The sequence below is a fragment of the Salvelinus fontinalis genome, chromosome 14, assembly GCF_029448725.1.
Source record: "Salvelinus fontinalis isolate EN_2023a chromosome 14, ASM2944872v1, whole genome shotgun sequence".
NCBI classification, from domain to species: domain Eukaryota; kingdom Metazoa; phylum Chordata; class Actinopteri; order Salmoniformes; family Salmonidae; genus Salvelinus; species Salvelinus fontinalis.
In genome coordinates, this window is record NC_074678.1 from 16,223,309 (window position 1) to 16,241,865 (window position 18,557).

At 42.8% G+C, this 18,557-nt stretch overlaps 1 protein-coding gene across 4 annotated transcripts in view; it reads left to right on the forward strand.

Moving 5' to 3' along the window:
• Positions 1 to 18,557, forward strand: part of trappc8 (trafficking protein particle complex subunit 8) — a 102,741-nt gene that overhangs the window by 19,650 nt on the left and 64,534 nt on the right. For 3 of the 4 annotated variants that reach the window (XM_055944059.1, XM_055944056.1, XM_055944057.1), the window contains 7 exons: positions 426 to 582; positions 9,707 to 9,815; positions 10,502 to 10,767; positions 11,135 to 11,250; positions 15,771 to 15,921; positions 17,224 to 17,324; positions 17,516 to 17,621. In XM_055944059.1, coding sequence (XP_055800034.1) covers positions 426 to 582; positions 9,707 to 9,815; positions 10,502 to 10,767; positions 11,135 to 11,250; positions 15,771 to 15,921; positions 17,224 to 17,324; positions 17,516 to 17,621 — 1,006 coding nt within the window. Of the gene's footprint in view, positions 1 to 425; positions 583 to 7,716; positions 7,791 to 9,706; positions 9,816 to 10,501; positions 10,768 to 11,134; positions 11,251 to 15,770; positions 15,922 to 17,223; positions 17,325 to 17,515; positions 17,622 to 18,557 lie in introns of those variants that run through there. The other variant, XM_055944058.1, reaches the window with a different exon arrangement.

Genomic DNA, 18,557 nt, shown 5'->3' on the forward strand with positions numbered 1-18,557 from the left:
TCAACAAAGTACTGAGTAAAGGGTCTGAATTATTATGTAAATGTAACATTTAAGTTTTTAATTTAATAGATTTGCAAACGTTTCTAAAAACCTATTTTTACTTTGTCATTATGGGGTATTGTGTTTGAGACGGGGAAAAACTTTTAAATCCATTTTAGAAAAGGCTGTAACGTAACAATATGTGGAAAAATTCAAGGGGTCTGAATACTTCCTGAATGCACTGTATATCAAACACAAAAGTCATGTTTTTGACTGCACTGGGCCTTGAAAAGTTTAATGTTTCATTGGCTTACATTTTTAAGTCATGTAAAAATAAAAATCTATATACTTGATTTCGGCCCAAAAGGACTGCTTTAAACTGTTAATGTGTCATTCTTAGCCTGTCATTGTAATTGTATATATTTTTTTCTCTCTTGTGCTCTCAGAGCTGACTCTGTGTATGAGGATATGAAGCAGAGGTATGGTTCTCAGGGTTGTTACCTTCTGAAGATCAACTCTCGTACAGCAGCAGCAGGAGGAACAGATGAACAGATACCGGACCCATGGAGCCAGTACCTTAACAAGAGCAGTCTGCAAAGCCAGGTACGGTAGAGCCCAGACAAAGTTTTCCAAGTATCTAATTCAGTGGTCACCAACCGGTCGACCGCATTCAACTGGTCGATCTCCAAGGCATTTCTAGTCGATCGCCAAACATTTCTGTAAAACCAGAGGCGGCGCTCCTAGTGGCCGGAGACTTTAATGCAGGGAAACTTAAATCGGGTCTACCAAATTTCCATCAACATGTTAAATGTGCAACCAGAGGGAAAAAAATTCTAGATCACCTGTACTCCACACACAGAGACGTGTACAAAGCTCGCCCTCCATTTGGTAAATCTGACCACAACTCTATCCTCCTGCTTACAAGCAAAAATTAAAGCCGAAAGCACCAGTGACTCGGTCTATAAAAATGTGGTCAAGATGAAGCAGATGCTAAACTACAGGACTGTTTTGCTATCACAGACTGGAACATGTTCCGGGATTCTTCCGATGGCATTGGAGTACACCACATCAGTCACTGGCTTTATCAATAAGTGCATCGAGGACGTCGTCCCCACAGTGACTGTACGTACATACCCCAACCAGAAGCCATGGATTACAGACAACATTCACACTGAGCTAAAGGTGCGGGACTCTAACCCGGAAGCTTACAAGAAATCCTGCTACGCCCTGCGTCGAACCATCTAACAGGCAAAGCATCAATACAGGGCTAAGAATGAATCATACTACACCGGCTCCGACGCGCATATTATGTGGCAGGGCTTGCAAACTATTACAGACTACAAAGGGAAGCACAGCCGCGAGCTGCCCAGTGACATGAGCTATATCACTTATATGCTCGCTTCTAGGCAAGAAACACTGAGGCATGCATGAGAGAATCAGTTGTTCCAGGCGACTGTGATCACGCTCTCCAAAGCCGACGTGAGTAAGGCCTTTAAACAGGTCAACATACACACGGCTGCGGGGCCAGACGGATTACCAGGACGTGTGCTCCGGCCATGTGCTGACCAACTGGCAGGTGTCTTCACTGACATTTTCAACATGTCCCTGATTGAGTCTGTAATACCAACATGTTTCAAGCAGACCATCATAGTCCCTGTGCCCAAGAATACAAAGGCAACCTGCCTAAATGACTACAGACCCATAGCACTCACGTCTGTAGTCATGAAGTGCTTTGAAAGGTTGGTAATGGATCACATCAACACCATAATCCCAGAAACCCTAGACCCACTCCAATTTGCATACCGCCCAAACAGATCCACAGATGATGCAATCTCTATTGCACTCCACACTGCCCTTTCCCACCTGGACAAAAGGAACACTAATGTGAGAATGCTATTCATTGACTACAGCTCAGCGTTCAACACCATAGTACCCTCAAAACTCATCGCTAAGGATCCTGGGACTAAACACCTCCCTCTGCAACTGGATCCTGGACTTCCTGATGGGCCGCCCCCAGGTGGTGAGGGTAGGTAGCAACACATCTGCCACGCTGATCCTCAACACTGGAGCTCCCCAGGGGTGTGTGCTCAGTCCCCTCCTGTACTCCCTGTTCACCCACGACTGCACGACTCCAACACCATCATTAAGTTTGGAGATGACACAACAGTGGTAGGCCTAATCACCGACAATGACGAGACAGCCTATAGGGAGGAAGTTAGAACTGGCCGGGTGGTGCCAGAATAACAACCTATCCCTCAACGTAACCAAGACTAAGGAGATTATTGTGGACTACAGGAAAAGGAGGACCGAGCACGCCCCCATTCTCATCGACGGGGCTTTAGTGGAGCAGGTTGAGAGCTTCAAGTTCCTTGGTGTCCACATCAACAACAAACTAGAATGGTCCAAACACACCAAGACAGTCGTGAAGAGGGCACGACAAAGCCTATTCCCCCCCAGAAAACTGAAAAGATTCGGCATGGGTCCTGAGATCCTCAAAAGGTTCTACAGCTGCAACATCGAGAGCATCCTGATTGGTTACATCACTGCCTGGTACGGCAACTGCTCGGCCTCTGACCGCAAGGCACTACAGAGGGTAGTGCGTACGGCCCAGTACATCACTGGGGCTAAGCTGCCTGCCATCCAGGAACTCTACACCAGGCGGTGTCAGAGGAAGGCCCTAAAGATTGTCAAAGTCCTCAGCCACCCCAGTCATAGACTGTTCTCGCTACTACCGCATCGGTACCAGTGGTACCGGAGTGCCAAGTCTAGGACAAAAAGGCTTCTCAACAGTTTTTACCCCCGAGCCATAAGACTCCTGAACAGGTAATCAAATGGCTACCCGGACTATTTGTATTGTGTGCCCCCCCCCCAACCCCTTTTATACGCTGCTGCTACTCTCTGTTTATCATATATGCATAGTCACTTTAACTATAAATTCATGTACATACTACCTCAATTTGGCCGACCAACCAGTGCTCCCGCACATTGGCTCACCAGGCTATCTGCGTTGTCCCACCCGCCAACCCCTCTTTTACGCTACTGCTACTCTCTGTTCATCATATATGCATAGTCACTTTAACCATATCTACATGTACATACTACCTCAATCAGCCTGACTAACCGGTGTCTGTATGTAGCCTCGCTACTGTATATAGCCTGTTTTTTTACTGTTTTATTTCTTTACCTACCTATTGTTCACCTAATACCTTTTTTGAACTATTGGTTAGAGCCTGTAAGTAAGCATTTCCTTGTATTCAGCGCACGTGACAAACTTTGATTTGATTTGAAAAACCCAACGATAAAGCCTTGTGTTCCTATTTTTTTAAATTTATTAGTCTCTGGTTGTTGGTGGTAGGTGCAGCCAATTCCGCAGGTAGTCAAACTGTACCGGGTAGGCGAACTGTACCAGTCTGAAGGTACAAACTCTGCCTTTTCGGTGGACTTGGAGAGGAAATCAAGTGCACTATGCCTCCCCTGGCCAATCAGATTGCTCAGATGACCGAGTCTGCAGTAACGTAGCAGGCATAAAAGAAAGCTACGGCAAAATTGATACCGTGAGATTTCGAAACGTTTAAAACCATGACTAGGGAGACTGTTAACGAATACAGCAGAGCTGCTGTTTTTGAGTGAGTTCATGTTTAAGTTCTTACTCAGCACTGTCAACACTTTGTATTCAACACTTTTCTAACCTATAAAATGCATGTTCTTCCTATTTCCACTCAGCGCTACAACAAGCAGTGCAGCAGTAATGAATGAGTAGGAAAGTGTATCTATAAGCTTGCGTTGTTATTATTAGCGGCTTGGGTCTTTTTTAATATCAAGGAATATTTCACTTTCTCTGTTCATAGGAGTAATAACATTCATTTGTGCATGAGGCAGAAGTAATGCGGTGCGATTCGTTTCGCCATCAGCTGGAAGACGGTGTACCTTTTTGGTCAGTGGAGGAAAGAGAGAGCGGACGGATGTTGAGAGACGCTCCCTCAGTCTGCTGTCTCTCCCTCTGCTGAGACTGACCATCAGATGCAGGCACCATCAGCCCAGTAAAATAAAAATAGAATTATTTAAATGCATCCTTACTCATCTGTGTCTCACAAGTAATACAACAATGGATCTATTACCGGTGTGATCATATAGCCTACCTAAAACTTTTATTAAAAAATAAATGTTCCAAACAACAATGCATTGGCAGATCAATTCAAGCAAAGCCAGTATGCGGTGATAATGTATTGGGCCTATAGCTTAGTGCACAAACCTCATTGCTACAGTACTGTTTTTAAATGGTTAATGTTGCATAGGCTTCCATTTTAAGTCATGGTAATAAAAAAAATCAGAGCGGTAGATCTCGGCATGCATTTTGACTCAGAAAATTATCTTGACTTAGCAAAGGTTGGTGACCACTGATCTAATTGTCAGTTCCTAATGTACTGTAGCAGATAACTGACCATACCATTGTCGGGTTCATTAGGACACTTCGCAAAGGAAAAGGAGTGTGACTTATTAGACAAGTTCAGTTAGTACCTTCCCGTTTTACTCAGTTTCTGAGCACTTTCTTCTTGAGCTGACCAATAAATTGGTTGACTGATTTATCGGCTGATATCAGCCATTCACAGAAATATTTGTGTCCGTCTATATTACGCCGATATTAAATACATATAGAATGAACAAATACGTTTGCTCATTTGTGGTTATTTTTTGAATTTATTCTTATTCCATTTTCAGTTGAAAAATATAGCCTATATATTTTCTATTGAATAACTCATTTACTTCATGGTTTCAGTAAGGAAACAGTTTTGTAATGAACACCTAATGTATGCTTGTCATAACAAGCTCTCATTGTGAGGTTGCCATGAATTGTTTCTTAACATGACATTGTTGTAAAGCACTGTAGTGAATCTACTCAATACAAATGCTGATTCTAACATCTAGTGGTGATATTATGAACGGCATCTTATTGGGTTTCACTGCATTCTTATTGAAGAGTTTCGTTTTTTAGGTTTACTTTGTGACAGTTTAATACATTCAGCCCTCGTGTATTAGGGTACTTGTGGTGCTTCAGTACAAACACTTACGCATTTTTATCCAGTGCCATAGATATACAAATCTTTACGTTTTACTAAAGAATGTAAACTGAACAACTGTTTCGTATTTATAGAGGATATACAGTGCATTCGTAAAGTTTATACCCCTTCACTTTTTCCAAAACAAAATGTACGTTACAGCCTTATTCTTAAATTGATTAAATAAGTTCAGCAAAAAAGAAATGTCAGTTTTTTTCAGGACCCTGTCTTTCAAAGATAATTTATAAAAATCCAAATAACTTCACAGATCTTCATTGTAAAGGGTTTAAACATTGTTTCCCATGCTTGTTCAATGAACCATAAACAATTAATGAACATGCACCTGTGGAACGGTCGATAAGACCCTAACAGCTTAGACGGAAGGCAATTAAGGTCACATTTATGAAAAGTTAGGACACTAAAGAGGCCTTTCTACTGACTCTGAAAAACACCAAAAGAAAGATGCCCAGGATCCCTGCTCATCTGCGTGAATGTGCCTTAGGCATGCTGCAAGGAGGCATTAGGACTGCAGATGTGTCCAGGGCAATAAATTGCAAAATCCGTACTGTGAAATGCCTAAGATAGCACTACAGGACGGACAGCTGATCGTCCTCGCAGTGGCAGACCACGTGTAACAACATCTGCACAGGATGTCACCGGCAACAACGTTGTCTATGGACACAAACCCAAAGTCGCTGGACCAGACAAGACTGGCCAAAAGTGCTCTTCACTGACAAGTCGCAGTTTTGTCTCACCAGGGGTGATGGTTGGATTCGCGTTTATCAGCGACGGAAGGAGCATTACACAGAGGCCTGTACTCTGGAGCGGGATCGATTAGGAGGTGGCGAGTCCGTCATCGTCTGGGGCGGTGTGTCACAGCATCATCAGACTGCCTGCAATGACAACAGGCTCAATCTCAACGCTGTGCGTTACAGGGAAGAAATCCTCCTCCCTCATGTGGTGCCCTTCTTTCAGGCTCATCCTGACATGACCCTCCAGCATGACAAAGCCATCCACCATACTGCTCGTTCTGTTCGTGATTTCCTGCAAGACAGCAATGTCAGTGTTCTGCCATTGGCCAGCGAAGAGCCTGTATCTAAATCCCATTGAGCACGTCTGGGACCTGTTGGATCGGAGGGTGATGACTAGGGCCATTCCCCCCCAGAAATGTCCGGGAACTTGCAGGTGCCTTGGTGGAAGAGTGGGGTAACATCTCACAGCAAGAACTAGCAAATCTGGTGCAGTCAATGAGGAGGAGATGCACTGCAGTACTTAGTATCAGGTGTGGCCACCAGCTGCATTGACTGTTACTTTTGATTTTGATCCCCCCCTCAGGGACACATTATTCCATTTATGTTAATCACATGTCTGTGGAACTTGTTCAGGTTGTCTGTTGTTGAATCTTATGTTCATACAAATATTTACACATGTTAAGTTTGATAAATAAACGCAGTTGACTTTTTTTTATTTTTTTTACTGAGTTTAGTTTTTTCCCCCCTCATCAATCTACACAGAATACCCTGTAATGACAAAGCAAATGTATTAAAAATCTAAACTGAAATATTACATTGATATAAGTATTCAGACCCTTTACTCAGTACTTTGTTGAAGCACCTTTGGCAGCTATTCCAGCCTCGAGACTCCTTGGGTGTGACGCAACAAGCTTGGCACACCTGTATTTGGGGAGTTTCTCCCATTTTTCTCTGCAGATCCTCTCAAGCTCTGTCAGGTTGGATGGGGATCGTCGCTGCACAGCTATTTTCAGGTCTCTCCAAAGATGTTGGATCATGTTCAAGTCTGGGCTCTGGCTGGGCCACTCAAGGACATTCAGAGACTTCTCCAGAAGCCATTCCTGCATTGTATTTGGGTCATTATCCTGCTGGAAGGGGAAACTTTGCCCCAGTCTGAGGTCCTGAGCCCTCCGGAGCAGGTTTTCATCAAGGATCTCTCTGCACTTTGCTCTGTTCATCTTTCCCTCAATCCTAACTAGCCTCCTAGTCCCTATTGCTAATCAAAATCCCCACAGCATGATGCTGCCACCACCATTCTTCACAGTACGGATGGTGCCATGTGTCCTCCAGACGTGACTCTTGGCATTCAGGCCAAAGAGTTCAATCTTGGTTTCATCAGACCAGAGAATCTTGTTCCTCATGGTCTGAGAGTCCTATAGGTGCCTTTTGGCAAACTCCAAGTGGGCTGTCGTGTGTTTTTACTGAGGAGTGGCTTCCATCTGGCCACTCTACCATAAAGGCCTGATTTGGTGGAGTGCTACAGAGATGTTTGTCCTTCTGGAAGGTTCTCCCATCTCCACAGAGGATTTATAGAGCTCTGTCAGAGTGATCATTGGGTACTTGGTCACCTCCCTGACCAAGGCCCTTCTCCCCCGATTGCTCAGTTTGGCCAGGTGGCCAACTCTAGGAAGACTTGGTGGTTCCAAACTTCTTCCATTTAAGAATGATGGGTGCCATTGTGTTATTGGGGACCTTCAATGCTGCAGACATGCTTTGGTACCTTTCCCCAGATCTGTGCCTAGACACAATTCTGTCTCGGATTTCTACTGACAATTCCTTTGACCTCATGGCTTGGTTTTTGCTCTGACATGCACTGTCAACTGTTGGACCTTACATAGACAGGTGTGTGCCTTTACAAAATAATTTCCAATCTATTTAATTTATCACAGGTGGATTCCAAGTCGTAGAGACATCTCAAGGGTAAAGGATGGATCGACGCAATGGATCAAGTCTCATAGCAAAGGTCTTAATACTTATGTAAATAATGTATTTCTGTTTTTATTTTTAATACATTTGCAAACATAAAAAAATGTTTTCGTTTTGTTATTGTGTGTAGACTGATTGGGGGACTTATTTTATTTTTTATTTTTTTTAGAGTACAGCTATAATGTAACAATGCGGAAAAAGTCAAGGGGTCTGAATTCTTTCCCGAATGCACTGTAGTTTGTATTTGTGGTTTACTAGATAACCACCAAAAATTATTCTTAAATAATGTTCATTTTAATATTTAGTTGAATTATAATTTAGAGTATCATTTGGACCACAATTTGTGATAAAAGGGCCTGTTTTTCATTACACCTTAAAAAAACAAAAAAAAAAACATATAGTACCAGTCAAAAGTGTGGACTCCTACTCACTGCAGGGTTTTTCTTTATTATTTCTACATTGCAGAATAATATTGAAGACATCAAAACTATGAAATAACACACATGGAATCATGTAGTAACTAAAAAAGTGTTAAACAAAGTAGCCACCCTTTGCCTTGATGACAGCTTTGCACGCTCTTGACATTCTCTACCTGCTTCACAAGGAATGCTTTTCCAACAGTCTTGAAGGAGTTCCCACATCTGCTGAGCGCTTGTTGGATGCTTTTCCTTCACTCTGCGGTCCAACTCATCCCAAACCATCTTTATTGGGTTGATGTCAGGTGATTGTGGAGGCCAGGTCATCTGATGCATCACTCCATCACTCTTCTTTGTCAAATAACCCTTACATAGCCCGGAGGTGTGTTTTATGTCATTTTCCTGTTGAAAAACAAATGATAGGATGGCGTAACGCTGGTGTGGTAGCAATGCTGGTTAAGTGTTCCTTGAATTATAAATAAATCACTGACAATATTACCAGCAATTCACCATCACACCACCACCTTGTTTCACGGTCGGAACCACACATGAGATCATCCATTCAGCTACTCTATCTCACAATGCACTGTGGTTGGAACTAAATATTTCTAATTTGAACTCATCGTACCAAAGGACAGATTTCCACCGGTCTAATGTCCGTTGCTTATGTTTCTTGTCCCAAACAAGTCTCTTCTTCTTTGCAGCAATTCGACCATGAAGGCCTGATTTCATGCAGTCTCCTCTGAACAGTTGATGTTGAGATGTGTCTGTTACTTGAACTCTCTGAAGCATTTATTTGGGCTGCATTTTCTTTGGCTGGTGACTCTGAACTTATCCTCTCCAGAAGTTACTCTGTGTCTTTCTTTCCTGTGGCGGTCCTCATGAGAGCTATTTTCATCATAGGCTTGATTGTTTTTGCGACTGCGCTTTAAGAAACTTTCAAAGTTCTTGAAGGTCAATCAATCCGGAAAATTTCAAGTAATGATGGACTGTTTCTCTTTGCTTATTTGAGCTATTTTTGCGGTAATATGGACTTGGTCTTTTACCAAATAGTTTTATCTTCTGTTTACCATGGAAAGAAATTCCACAAATGAACTTTTAACAAGGTACACCAGTTAATTGAATTGCATTCCAGGTGACTACCTAATGAAGTTGGTTGAGAGAATGCCAAGAGTGTACAAAGCTGTCAAGGCAAAGGGTGGCTACTTTGAAGAATCTCAAGTATAAAATATTTTGATTTAACACTTTTTTGGGGGGTTACTATATGATTCCATGTGTGTCATTTCATAGTTTGGATGTCTTCACTATTATTCTACAATGTAGAAAATAGTAAAAATAAAGATTAACCCTGGAATGAGTAGGTGTCAACTTTTGACTGGTACTGTATTTTAGGAGATATATCGTTGACTATTGCCTCCCTAAAATCGGTATCAGTATTGGATCTAAAAATCCCATATCGGTCAGGCTCTACTATCTTCAGTTTCGTGCCTATTGATCATGACCCATATATTGTCATGTTTGCTCCTGGCTGTTCTAGGATCAGTCTGAGGAGCCAGCCCCAACCCCTGTAGTGGTGAACAACACGGCTGTAGAGAACAACGTAGGAGGAGCACCAGAGATGGACGGACATGGCTCGGCAGAGAATGGTGAGCTTAGCCACTTATGAAATCTTCAGCTCCTGAGTATTTCTATCATTACTCACTCTTGGTGTGGCAGTTAGCCTAGTGGTTAGAGCGTTGGACTAGTAACCGAAAGGTTGCAAGATCGAATCCCCAAGCTGACAAGGTAAAAATATGTCGTTCTACCCCTGAATAAGGCAGTTAACTCACTGTTCCTAGGCCGTCATTGTAAATAAGAATTTGTTCTTAACTGACTTGCCTAGTTAAATAAAGGTAAAATAAAAAATCTAGCTGACATACACATACTTGTGGTCCTGTGTGGCTCAGTTGAACAGAGCCTGGCGCTAGCAACTCCAAGGTCGTTGGCTCAGTGGGATTGCATATATATATATATATATGTTGTGTATCCGTCTCATTCTCCCTTACTGAAAGATTGAAGGATCTGTAGTTGAGTTTAATTATTTAATCCAGATGGAGAAACTATATGCTCATTACTAATCCATCAATCCACCAATCCAATGCATGCGTGGGTTGACAATGTATTGTTTATTCAGATGTAGTTTCTATGAAGTCTAGACACACACCCTCATTTGAAGTCTGCCTAGGTTCTTGTCAATACTTTGTTTATCCAGACGGAATCTCCCAACAGTCTGGACACACACCTTTACATTGTTGACATTGTGTGTTGTTGTTGACAATGTTTTGTTTATCAGACGGAGTCTCTGTAAACAGTCTGGACAACACCCACCCTCTCCAGCTGGAGACTGCCATTGACATGCCCGGTAGCCTGGACTCCCTCAGGGCTATCGCTGCGGAAACCAACACTACGACAGTCTACACGGGAGTGGCGGCGGGCACCAGTCATGGGGCATGTCTAACGCTGAACGACCACAACCGCCTCAGACTATTCATCCAGGAATTTACCTTCAGGGGACTACTACCTCACATAGAGAAGAACATTAGACAGCTCAATGATCAGGTAGACACACACACACACACACACACACACACACACACACACACACACACACACACACACACACACACACACACACACACACACACAAGATGACCATGAGACTGCTCAGCTACCACGGTTTACCACTGTTGTCTTGTATTGTCATATTTTTGTTAACTTTTCCCCTGACTACTGCCATATCTAAGCATATGTACTTCCTGTCAGTTGGTTTATTGATTAATCGGTCAGGGTGTATTGACACAAAAATAGCAGCGAAATCCTGGAAGGACTGATTAATGAGAGATGGACACAATCTATTATATGGCCTTAGGCATTCTAATGATCTGATCTCATTCCCTCTCTCTCCCTCCTTCCCCTCCGTCTGTAGCTGGTCTCCAGGAAAGGCTTGAGTCGCTCTCTGTTCTCAGTCACTAAGAAGTTGTTTGGAGGAGGGAAAGTTCCAGAGAAGAGTATTGCTGAACTGAAGAACACTTCTGGCCTTCTGTAAGTACATCACCCTCCTTCTCCTCTTCACTGTCCCCTTCCTCCTCTCCCTCTGAGATACCTACTCCAGCCCTCATCGTCCACATACAACACCCGTTCTGCCATTCACTTTTGGTTAAAGGTCCTCAAAGCACACACATCCCTGGGTCGCTCCTCTTTTCAGTTCGCTGCAGCTAGCGACTGGAACAAACTGCAAAAAACACTCAAACTGGACTGTTTTATCTCCATCTCTTCGTTCAAAGACTCAATCATGGACACTCTTACTGACAGTTGTGGCTGCTTCGCATGATGTATTGTTGTCTCTACCTTCCTGCCTTTGTGCTGTTGTCTGTGTCCAATAATGTTTGTACCATGTTTTGTGCTGCTACCATGTTGTCATGTGTTGCTGCCTCGCTATGTTGTCTTAGGTCTCTCTTTATATAGTGTTGTGGTGTCTCTTGTCCTGATGGGTGTTGACATATATTTATTTATTTATTAATTATCCCAGCTCCCAGCCTTTTGGACGGCCGTCATTGTAAATATGAATTTGTTCTTAACTGACTTGCCTTGTTAAAAAAAAGAAAGAAAGTGTAATCTACATCATGGATGGGCAGGGCTACTGGTGGCCAGCAGGTCTTATTTTTTGGAGGAACTCAATCGGTGTCTCAATTTACTGTTCAGAGGTAGAATACACAGTGTGCAATTTGGAAATTTGGTTGTGCATCAGCAGTTTCTCTTATGTCAGGGGGGCCCAAAATGCTAGTGCCGGGCCAGCGCTGTATGGATGTGGGTTTGCAGATCCGCGAGTCATAGTGGCCCTTCGTGATGAGTTCAGATTTTTTTGTTTCCCCCCGACAAAAATGTTTTGCCCGTCTCTGATCTACTTCACCAGTAGCAAGGAGGTTATCCAGTTAGCTGTGGTCTTGGTACTTACTATCACATTTCTCACTGACCAGTGCTTTGAAAGATGGCAAGGTTCTCTCATTAACAGATTACACCTCGGATTCCACAATCAATCAATCCAATGTATTTATAAAGCCGTTTTTACATCAGCCAATGTCACAAAGTGCTATACATAAACCTAGCCTAAAACCCCAAACAGCAAGCAATGCAAATGTAGAAGTACGGTGGCTAGGAAACCTAGAGAGGAACCAGGCTCTGAGGGGTAGCCAGTCCTCTTCTGGCTGTACCGGGTGGAGATTATAACAGAACATGGCCAAGATGTTCAAAGATGACCAGCAGGGCCAAATAATTATAATCACAGTGGTTGTAGAGGGTACACCTCAGGAGTAAATGTCAGTAGGCTTTTCATAGCTGAGCATTCAGAGTTAGAGACAGCAGGTGCGGTAGAGAGAGTCGAAAATAGCATGTCCGGGACAAGGTAGCACTTCCGGTGAACAGTTCACTGTCTGGTACATACGGTATGAACACAACCACCAGGTAAGTTGACTGAACACATTCTCATTTACAGCAATGACGTGGGGAATAGTTACAGGAGAGAGGGGATGAATGAGTCAATTGTAAGCTGGGGATGATTAGGTGGCCATGATGGATCTTTAGTGACCACAGAAGGTCAGGACACCCGTTTAACGTCCCATCCGCATGACAGCATCCCTACACAGGGCAATGTCCCCAATCACTGCCCTGGGGCATTGGATTTTGTTTTTGACCAGAGGAAAGGGTGCCTCCTACTGGCCCTCCAACACCACTTCCAGCAGTATCTGGTCTCTCATTCAGGACCAGGATCAACCCTGCTTAGCTTCAGAAGCAAGCCAGCAGTGGGATGCAGGGTGGTATGCTGCTGGCTGTATGTCTGGTACATACGGTATGAACACAATCACACATTTACTGAGTTAAACCGTCCATGTGTCCAATCAGAGGTGCAGAATAAGAGGATAGAGAGAGAGAGAGAACTCAAAGATTAGCTTTAGGCTTTCACCCAAGACAGTGTATATGTACAGTGCATTCGGAAAGTATTCAGACCCCTTGACTTTTCCCACATTTTATTAAGTTACTTATTCTAAAATTGATTAAATTGTTTTTCCCCCCTCATCAATCTACACATGATACCCCATAATGACAAAGCCAGGTTTTTATTTTAAAAAATAAATGAAATATCACATTTACATACAGTACCAGTCAAAAGTTTGGACACCTACTCATTCCAGGGTTTATCTTTATTTTTGACTATTTTCTACATTGTAGAATAATAGTGAAGACATCAAAACTTTGAAATAACATACATGTAGTAACCAGAAAAGTGTTACCAAATCAAAACATATTTTATATTTGAGATTCTTTAAAGTAGCCACCTTTTGCCTTGACACCTTAGCACACTTTTGGCATTCTCTCAACCAGCTTCATGGGGTAATCTGTTTGAGCCATTCAGTTGTGTTGTGACAAGGTAGTGGTGGTATACAGAAGATAGCTCTATTTTCTAAAAGACCAAGTCCATATTATGGCAAGAACAGCTCAAATAAGCAAAGAGAAATGACAGTCCATCATGACTTTTAAGACATGAAGGTAATTTCAAGAAGCTTCTTCAAGTGCTATGATGAAACTGGCTCTCATGAGTACCGCCACAGAAAAGGAAGACCCAGAGTTAACTCTGCTGCAGAGGATATGTTCATTAGTTACCAGTCTCAGCAATGAGCAATTATCTGCACCTCATAGAGTTCAAGTAACAGACACATCTCAACATCAACTGTTCAGAGGGAACAGCGTGAATCAGGCCTTCATGGTCGAATTGCTGCAAAGAAACCACTACTAAAGGACACCAATAAGAAAGGAAAGGGAAGAGACTTGTTTGGGCCAAGAAACACGAGCAATGGACATTAGACCGGTGGAAATCTGTCCTTTGGTCTGATGAGTCCAAATTTGAGATTTTTGGTTCCAAACGCCGTGTCTTTGTGAGATGCAATGTAGGTCAATGGATGATCTCTGCGTGTGTGGTTCCCACTGTGAAGCATGGAGGAGGATGTGTGGGGGTGCTTTGCAGGTGAAACTGTCTGTGATTTATTTCACCCCAGTCTGAGGTCCTTAGCGGTCTGGAGCAGGTTTTCATCAATGATCTCTCTGTACTTTGCTCCGTTCATCTTTCCCTCGATCCTGACTAGTATCCTAGTCCTTGCTGCTGAAAAACATCCCCACAGCATGATGCTGCCACCACAATGCTTTACCGTAGGGATGGTGCCAGGTTTCCTCCAGACGTGATGCTTGGCATTCAGGCCAAAGAGTTCAATTTTGTTTTTTTATCAGACCAGAGAATCTTGTTTCTCATGTTCTGAGAGTCCTTTAGGTTCCTTTTAGCAAACTTCAAGTGGGCTGTCATGCCTTTTTTACTGAGGAGTGGCTTCCATCTGGCCACTCTACCATAAATGCCTGATTGGTGGAGTGCTGCAGAGATGGTTGTTTTTCTGGAAGGTTCTCCCATCTCCACAGAGGAACTCTGGAGCTCTGTCAAAGTAACCATCGGGTTTTTGGTCACCTCCCTGACCAAGGTCTTTCTCCCCCGATTGCTCAGTTTGACCGGGCAGACAGCTCTAGTAAGACTCTTTGTGGTTCCAAACTTCTGCCATTTTAAGAATGGAGGCCACTGTGTTATTGGGTACGTTCAATGATGCAGACATTTTTTGGTACCCTTCCCCAGATCTGTGCCTCGACACAATCCTATCTCTAAGCTCTTCGGACAATTCCTTCGACCTCATGGCTTGGTTTTTGTTATGATATGCACTGTCAACTGTGGGACCTTTATATTGACTGGTGTGTGCCTTTCCAAATCATTTCCAATCTATTTAATTTAAAAACGCAACACACTACTGCTCATGCTCCCAGGTGATATTTATTTACTTGAAGTTTCCTCTCAATGTCCCCTCCCCTGCGTGACATCTTCACCATTTCTATTCCAATGTATCTCAGAGATCTAATAAGATGTCCAGCTTGTACAAAATGACAAGCAACCAGATTTTGCCTACAAATCCAGCACCTGCGGAAAGTACCTGCATGTGCATATGTCCTTCAGCTTTTGTAGAATCAATTGAATTTGCCACAGATGGACTCCATTTAAGTTTTAGGAACATCTCAAGGATGATCAATGGAAACAGGATGCACCTGAGCTCAATTTCGAGTCTCATAGCAAAGGGTCTGAATACTTATGTAATTAAGATATTTGTTTTTTATTTCTAATATATTTGCACAAAATATAACAAACTTTTTTCCCCCTTGTCATTATGGGATTTTGTGTGTAGATTGAGGATTTTTTTTATTGAATCAATTTTAGAATATGGCTGTGATGTAACAACGTGAAAAAAAAGTCAAGGGGTCTGAATGCTTACCAAATGCACTGTACAGTTTGGATGTGTCCCAAATGGCACCCTATTCACTACAGTGCACTACTTTTGACCAGAGCTTTGTTGGCCCTGGTCAAACGTATTGCTGTCAATAGGAGAATAGGGTTCCATTTGAGTCTGACTTTTGTTTTCTAACACCTCCACCTATACCTCAGCTGAGTATATGACCTCTGTCCTGTGTAATATCATCAGCTATCATCCAGAATCCCCTGAGCTGCAGATCAGGAAGATGGCTGACCTGTGTTTCCTGGTTCAGCACTATGAGCTGGCCTACAGCTGCTACCACACGGCCAAGAAGGACTTCTTATCTGACCAGGCCATGCTCTATGCCGCTGGGGCACTGGTGAGAACACACACACAGAAAGGGAGAGAGAGATGTGGCGCGCACACACACACTGTTGTGGAAATTCTAATCAATAACGAGGAGAGAAGGTCAATCACTGATCAGGATATTACTTTATTCACAACTTATTTATAATGCGGCATAGAGTAATTGCTCTGCAATAATGAGGCTGGAGACTCAACAGCGAGCAGCTCTGACATACAAAGAATGCAAAATATATTTTATAGCAAAGATACACCTTCTTAGTCTACATGACAAACAACAGATGTATGGAATGGGTGACTTGTATGCGGCTGTTGAGCTGGAGCAAGGTGATACTTGATATATGAGAAAGCAGTATCCCCCAGCCAGATGGGATTTGTTATGAAGACTTTTCTTATTGTACAGAGTTAGCCCCCTAAGATCTCGTCCCTGGTACTTCACAGTACAGAAACAGCAACTCATTTTATGGCATAAATCAATTGTAAAGTCCTGAGGGGAGTGAGCCTCTGGGTTATACACTATCCCAAGATAGGTGCCACATCAGAGATGACGTACAGTGGTTCCAGACACTACCCCACACTTCTTTTCTCAGACCTGATCTCCCCCAAGGTCAAAGGAGGGAGTGAGTGGCGCACAGACATTCTGGAGATAAGTAATTGGTTCCCCATTTAATCACATGGTTTAAAATAGTTAAAGACACATTCACATATGAAGACAATGTTCCAGCCTGTCCTCTTCTCTTTCTGATATTCTGCATAGCAACAGGGACATGTGATAGACAAGCCTGATTTCTCCCCTCTCTGGGCCCCAGATGACTGGGGCCCATATGAGGAAGTGCAGCTGCTAACACCAGAGTCCAAAGGGATACATTCTAATAACAAGAGTTCAACAGTTCAATCAAATAAGCATATTATGTAGATAAGATATCTTAATAATCTATATTATTGAGCTAATTCTGATTCTTCTGCCACAACACTCAGAGAACCTACACAGATAAACAAGTGAATACTGTACATGCTCACACGCACGTCACATGCACACACACAGTACATTGTCATAAAGGAACAGGTGCGTGTGTTTGAGACTCTTATAGCCAGAATATTTTTGACAGTCTGATGTGGTCTGGAGCTGTGACGTGTCCCTTCCTATCCTCCACACACCCACCATATTACCACTTATGACACTCAACACTAATTGTTATTTAGATATATGAGAAATGGATACATTTTAAATGGTTATCATTCTCCTCTCATATTGCTGCACCCTCTTTCTCGTTATCTCTCTCTCTTTCTCTCTCGCTCTCTGTCGGTCTGTCTATAGGAGATGGCAGCAGTGTCTGCGTTTCTCCAGGGTGGGGCTCCACGGCCGTATCCAGCACACTATATGGACACGGCAATTCAGACCTACAGAGATGTGTGCAAGTACGGCATTAACACACACAGCTGCATGTGCACAAAAACACACATTGATTAACAATATCCAGTAAGCTAAAATACCCAGCCTCATAGCTCAACAGCCGCATACAAGTCACAAAATACACAACTACAATGCACTGGCTCTCCCACTCCTGTGGTAGTGTGTATGAATGTTTTATAAATGTCACCCCCTACAGGAACAAGGTCCTAGCTGAGCGTTGTGCTCTGTTCAGTGCTGAGGTACTGAAGAGTCAGGCCAAGTACTCTGATGCTGCTACCCTCCTCATCAAGATGACCAGTGAGGTGAGAAGTACACACTACTTCTTATTGGGACCACAGGTTCTATGTTTTTATTCTGTAGATTGACCTCTGGCTCTGTGCATCTCTGTGGAAGTCAGATTATTGAATGTTACGTGTATCATATACAGTTGAAGTCGGAAGTTTACATACACTTAAATCGTTTTTTTTAACCACTCCACAAATTTCTTGTTAACAAACTATAGTTTTGGCAGGACGGTTAGGACATCTACTTTGTGATTGACACAAGTAATTTATCCAACAATTGTTTACAGACGGATTATTTAACTTATTATTCACTGTATCACAATTCCAGTGGGTCAGAAGTTTACATACACTAAGTTGACTGTGCCTTGAAACAGCTTGGAAAATTCCAGAAAATTGTCATGGCTTTAGAATCTTCTGATAGTCTAATTGACATCATTTGAGTCAATTGAAGGTGAACCTGTGGATGTATTTCAAGGCCTACCTTCAAACTCAGTGCCTCTTTGCTTGACATCATGGGAAAATCAAAAGAAATCAGCCAAGACCTCAGAAAGAAGATTGTAGACCTCCACAAGTCTGGTTCATCCTTGGGAGCAATTTCCAAATGCCTGAAGGTACCACGTTCATCTGTACAAACAATAGTACGGAAGTATAAACACCATGGGACCAGGCAGCCATCATAACGCTCAGGAAGGAGACGTGTTCTGTCTCCTAGAGATGAACGTACTTTGATGCGAGAATTGCAAATCAATCCCAGAACAACAGCAAAGGACCTTGTGAAGATGCTGGAGGAAACGAGTACAAAAGTATCTATATCCACAGCAAGGAAAAAGCCACTGCTCCAAAACCGCCATAAAAAAAGCGGACTACGGTTTGCAACTGCACATGGGGACAAAGATTGTACTTTTTGGAGAAATGTCCTCTTGTCTGATGAAACAAAAATAGAACTGTTTGGCC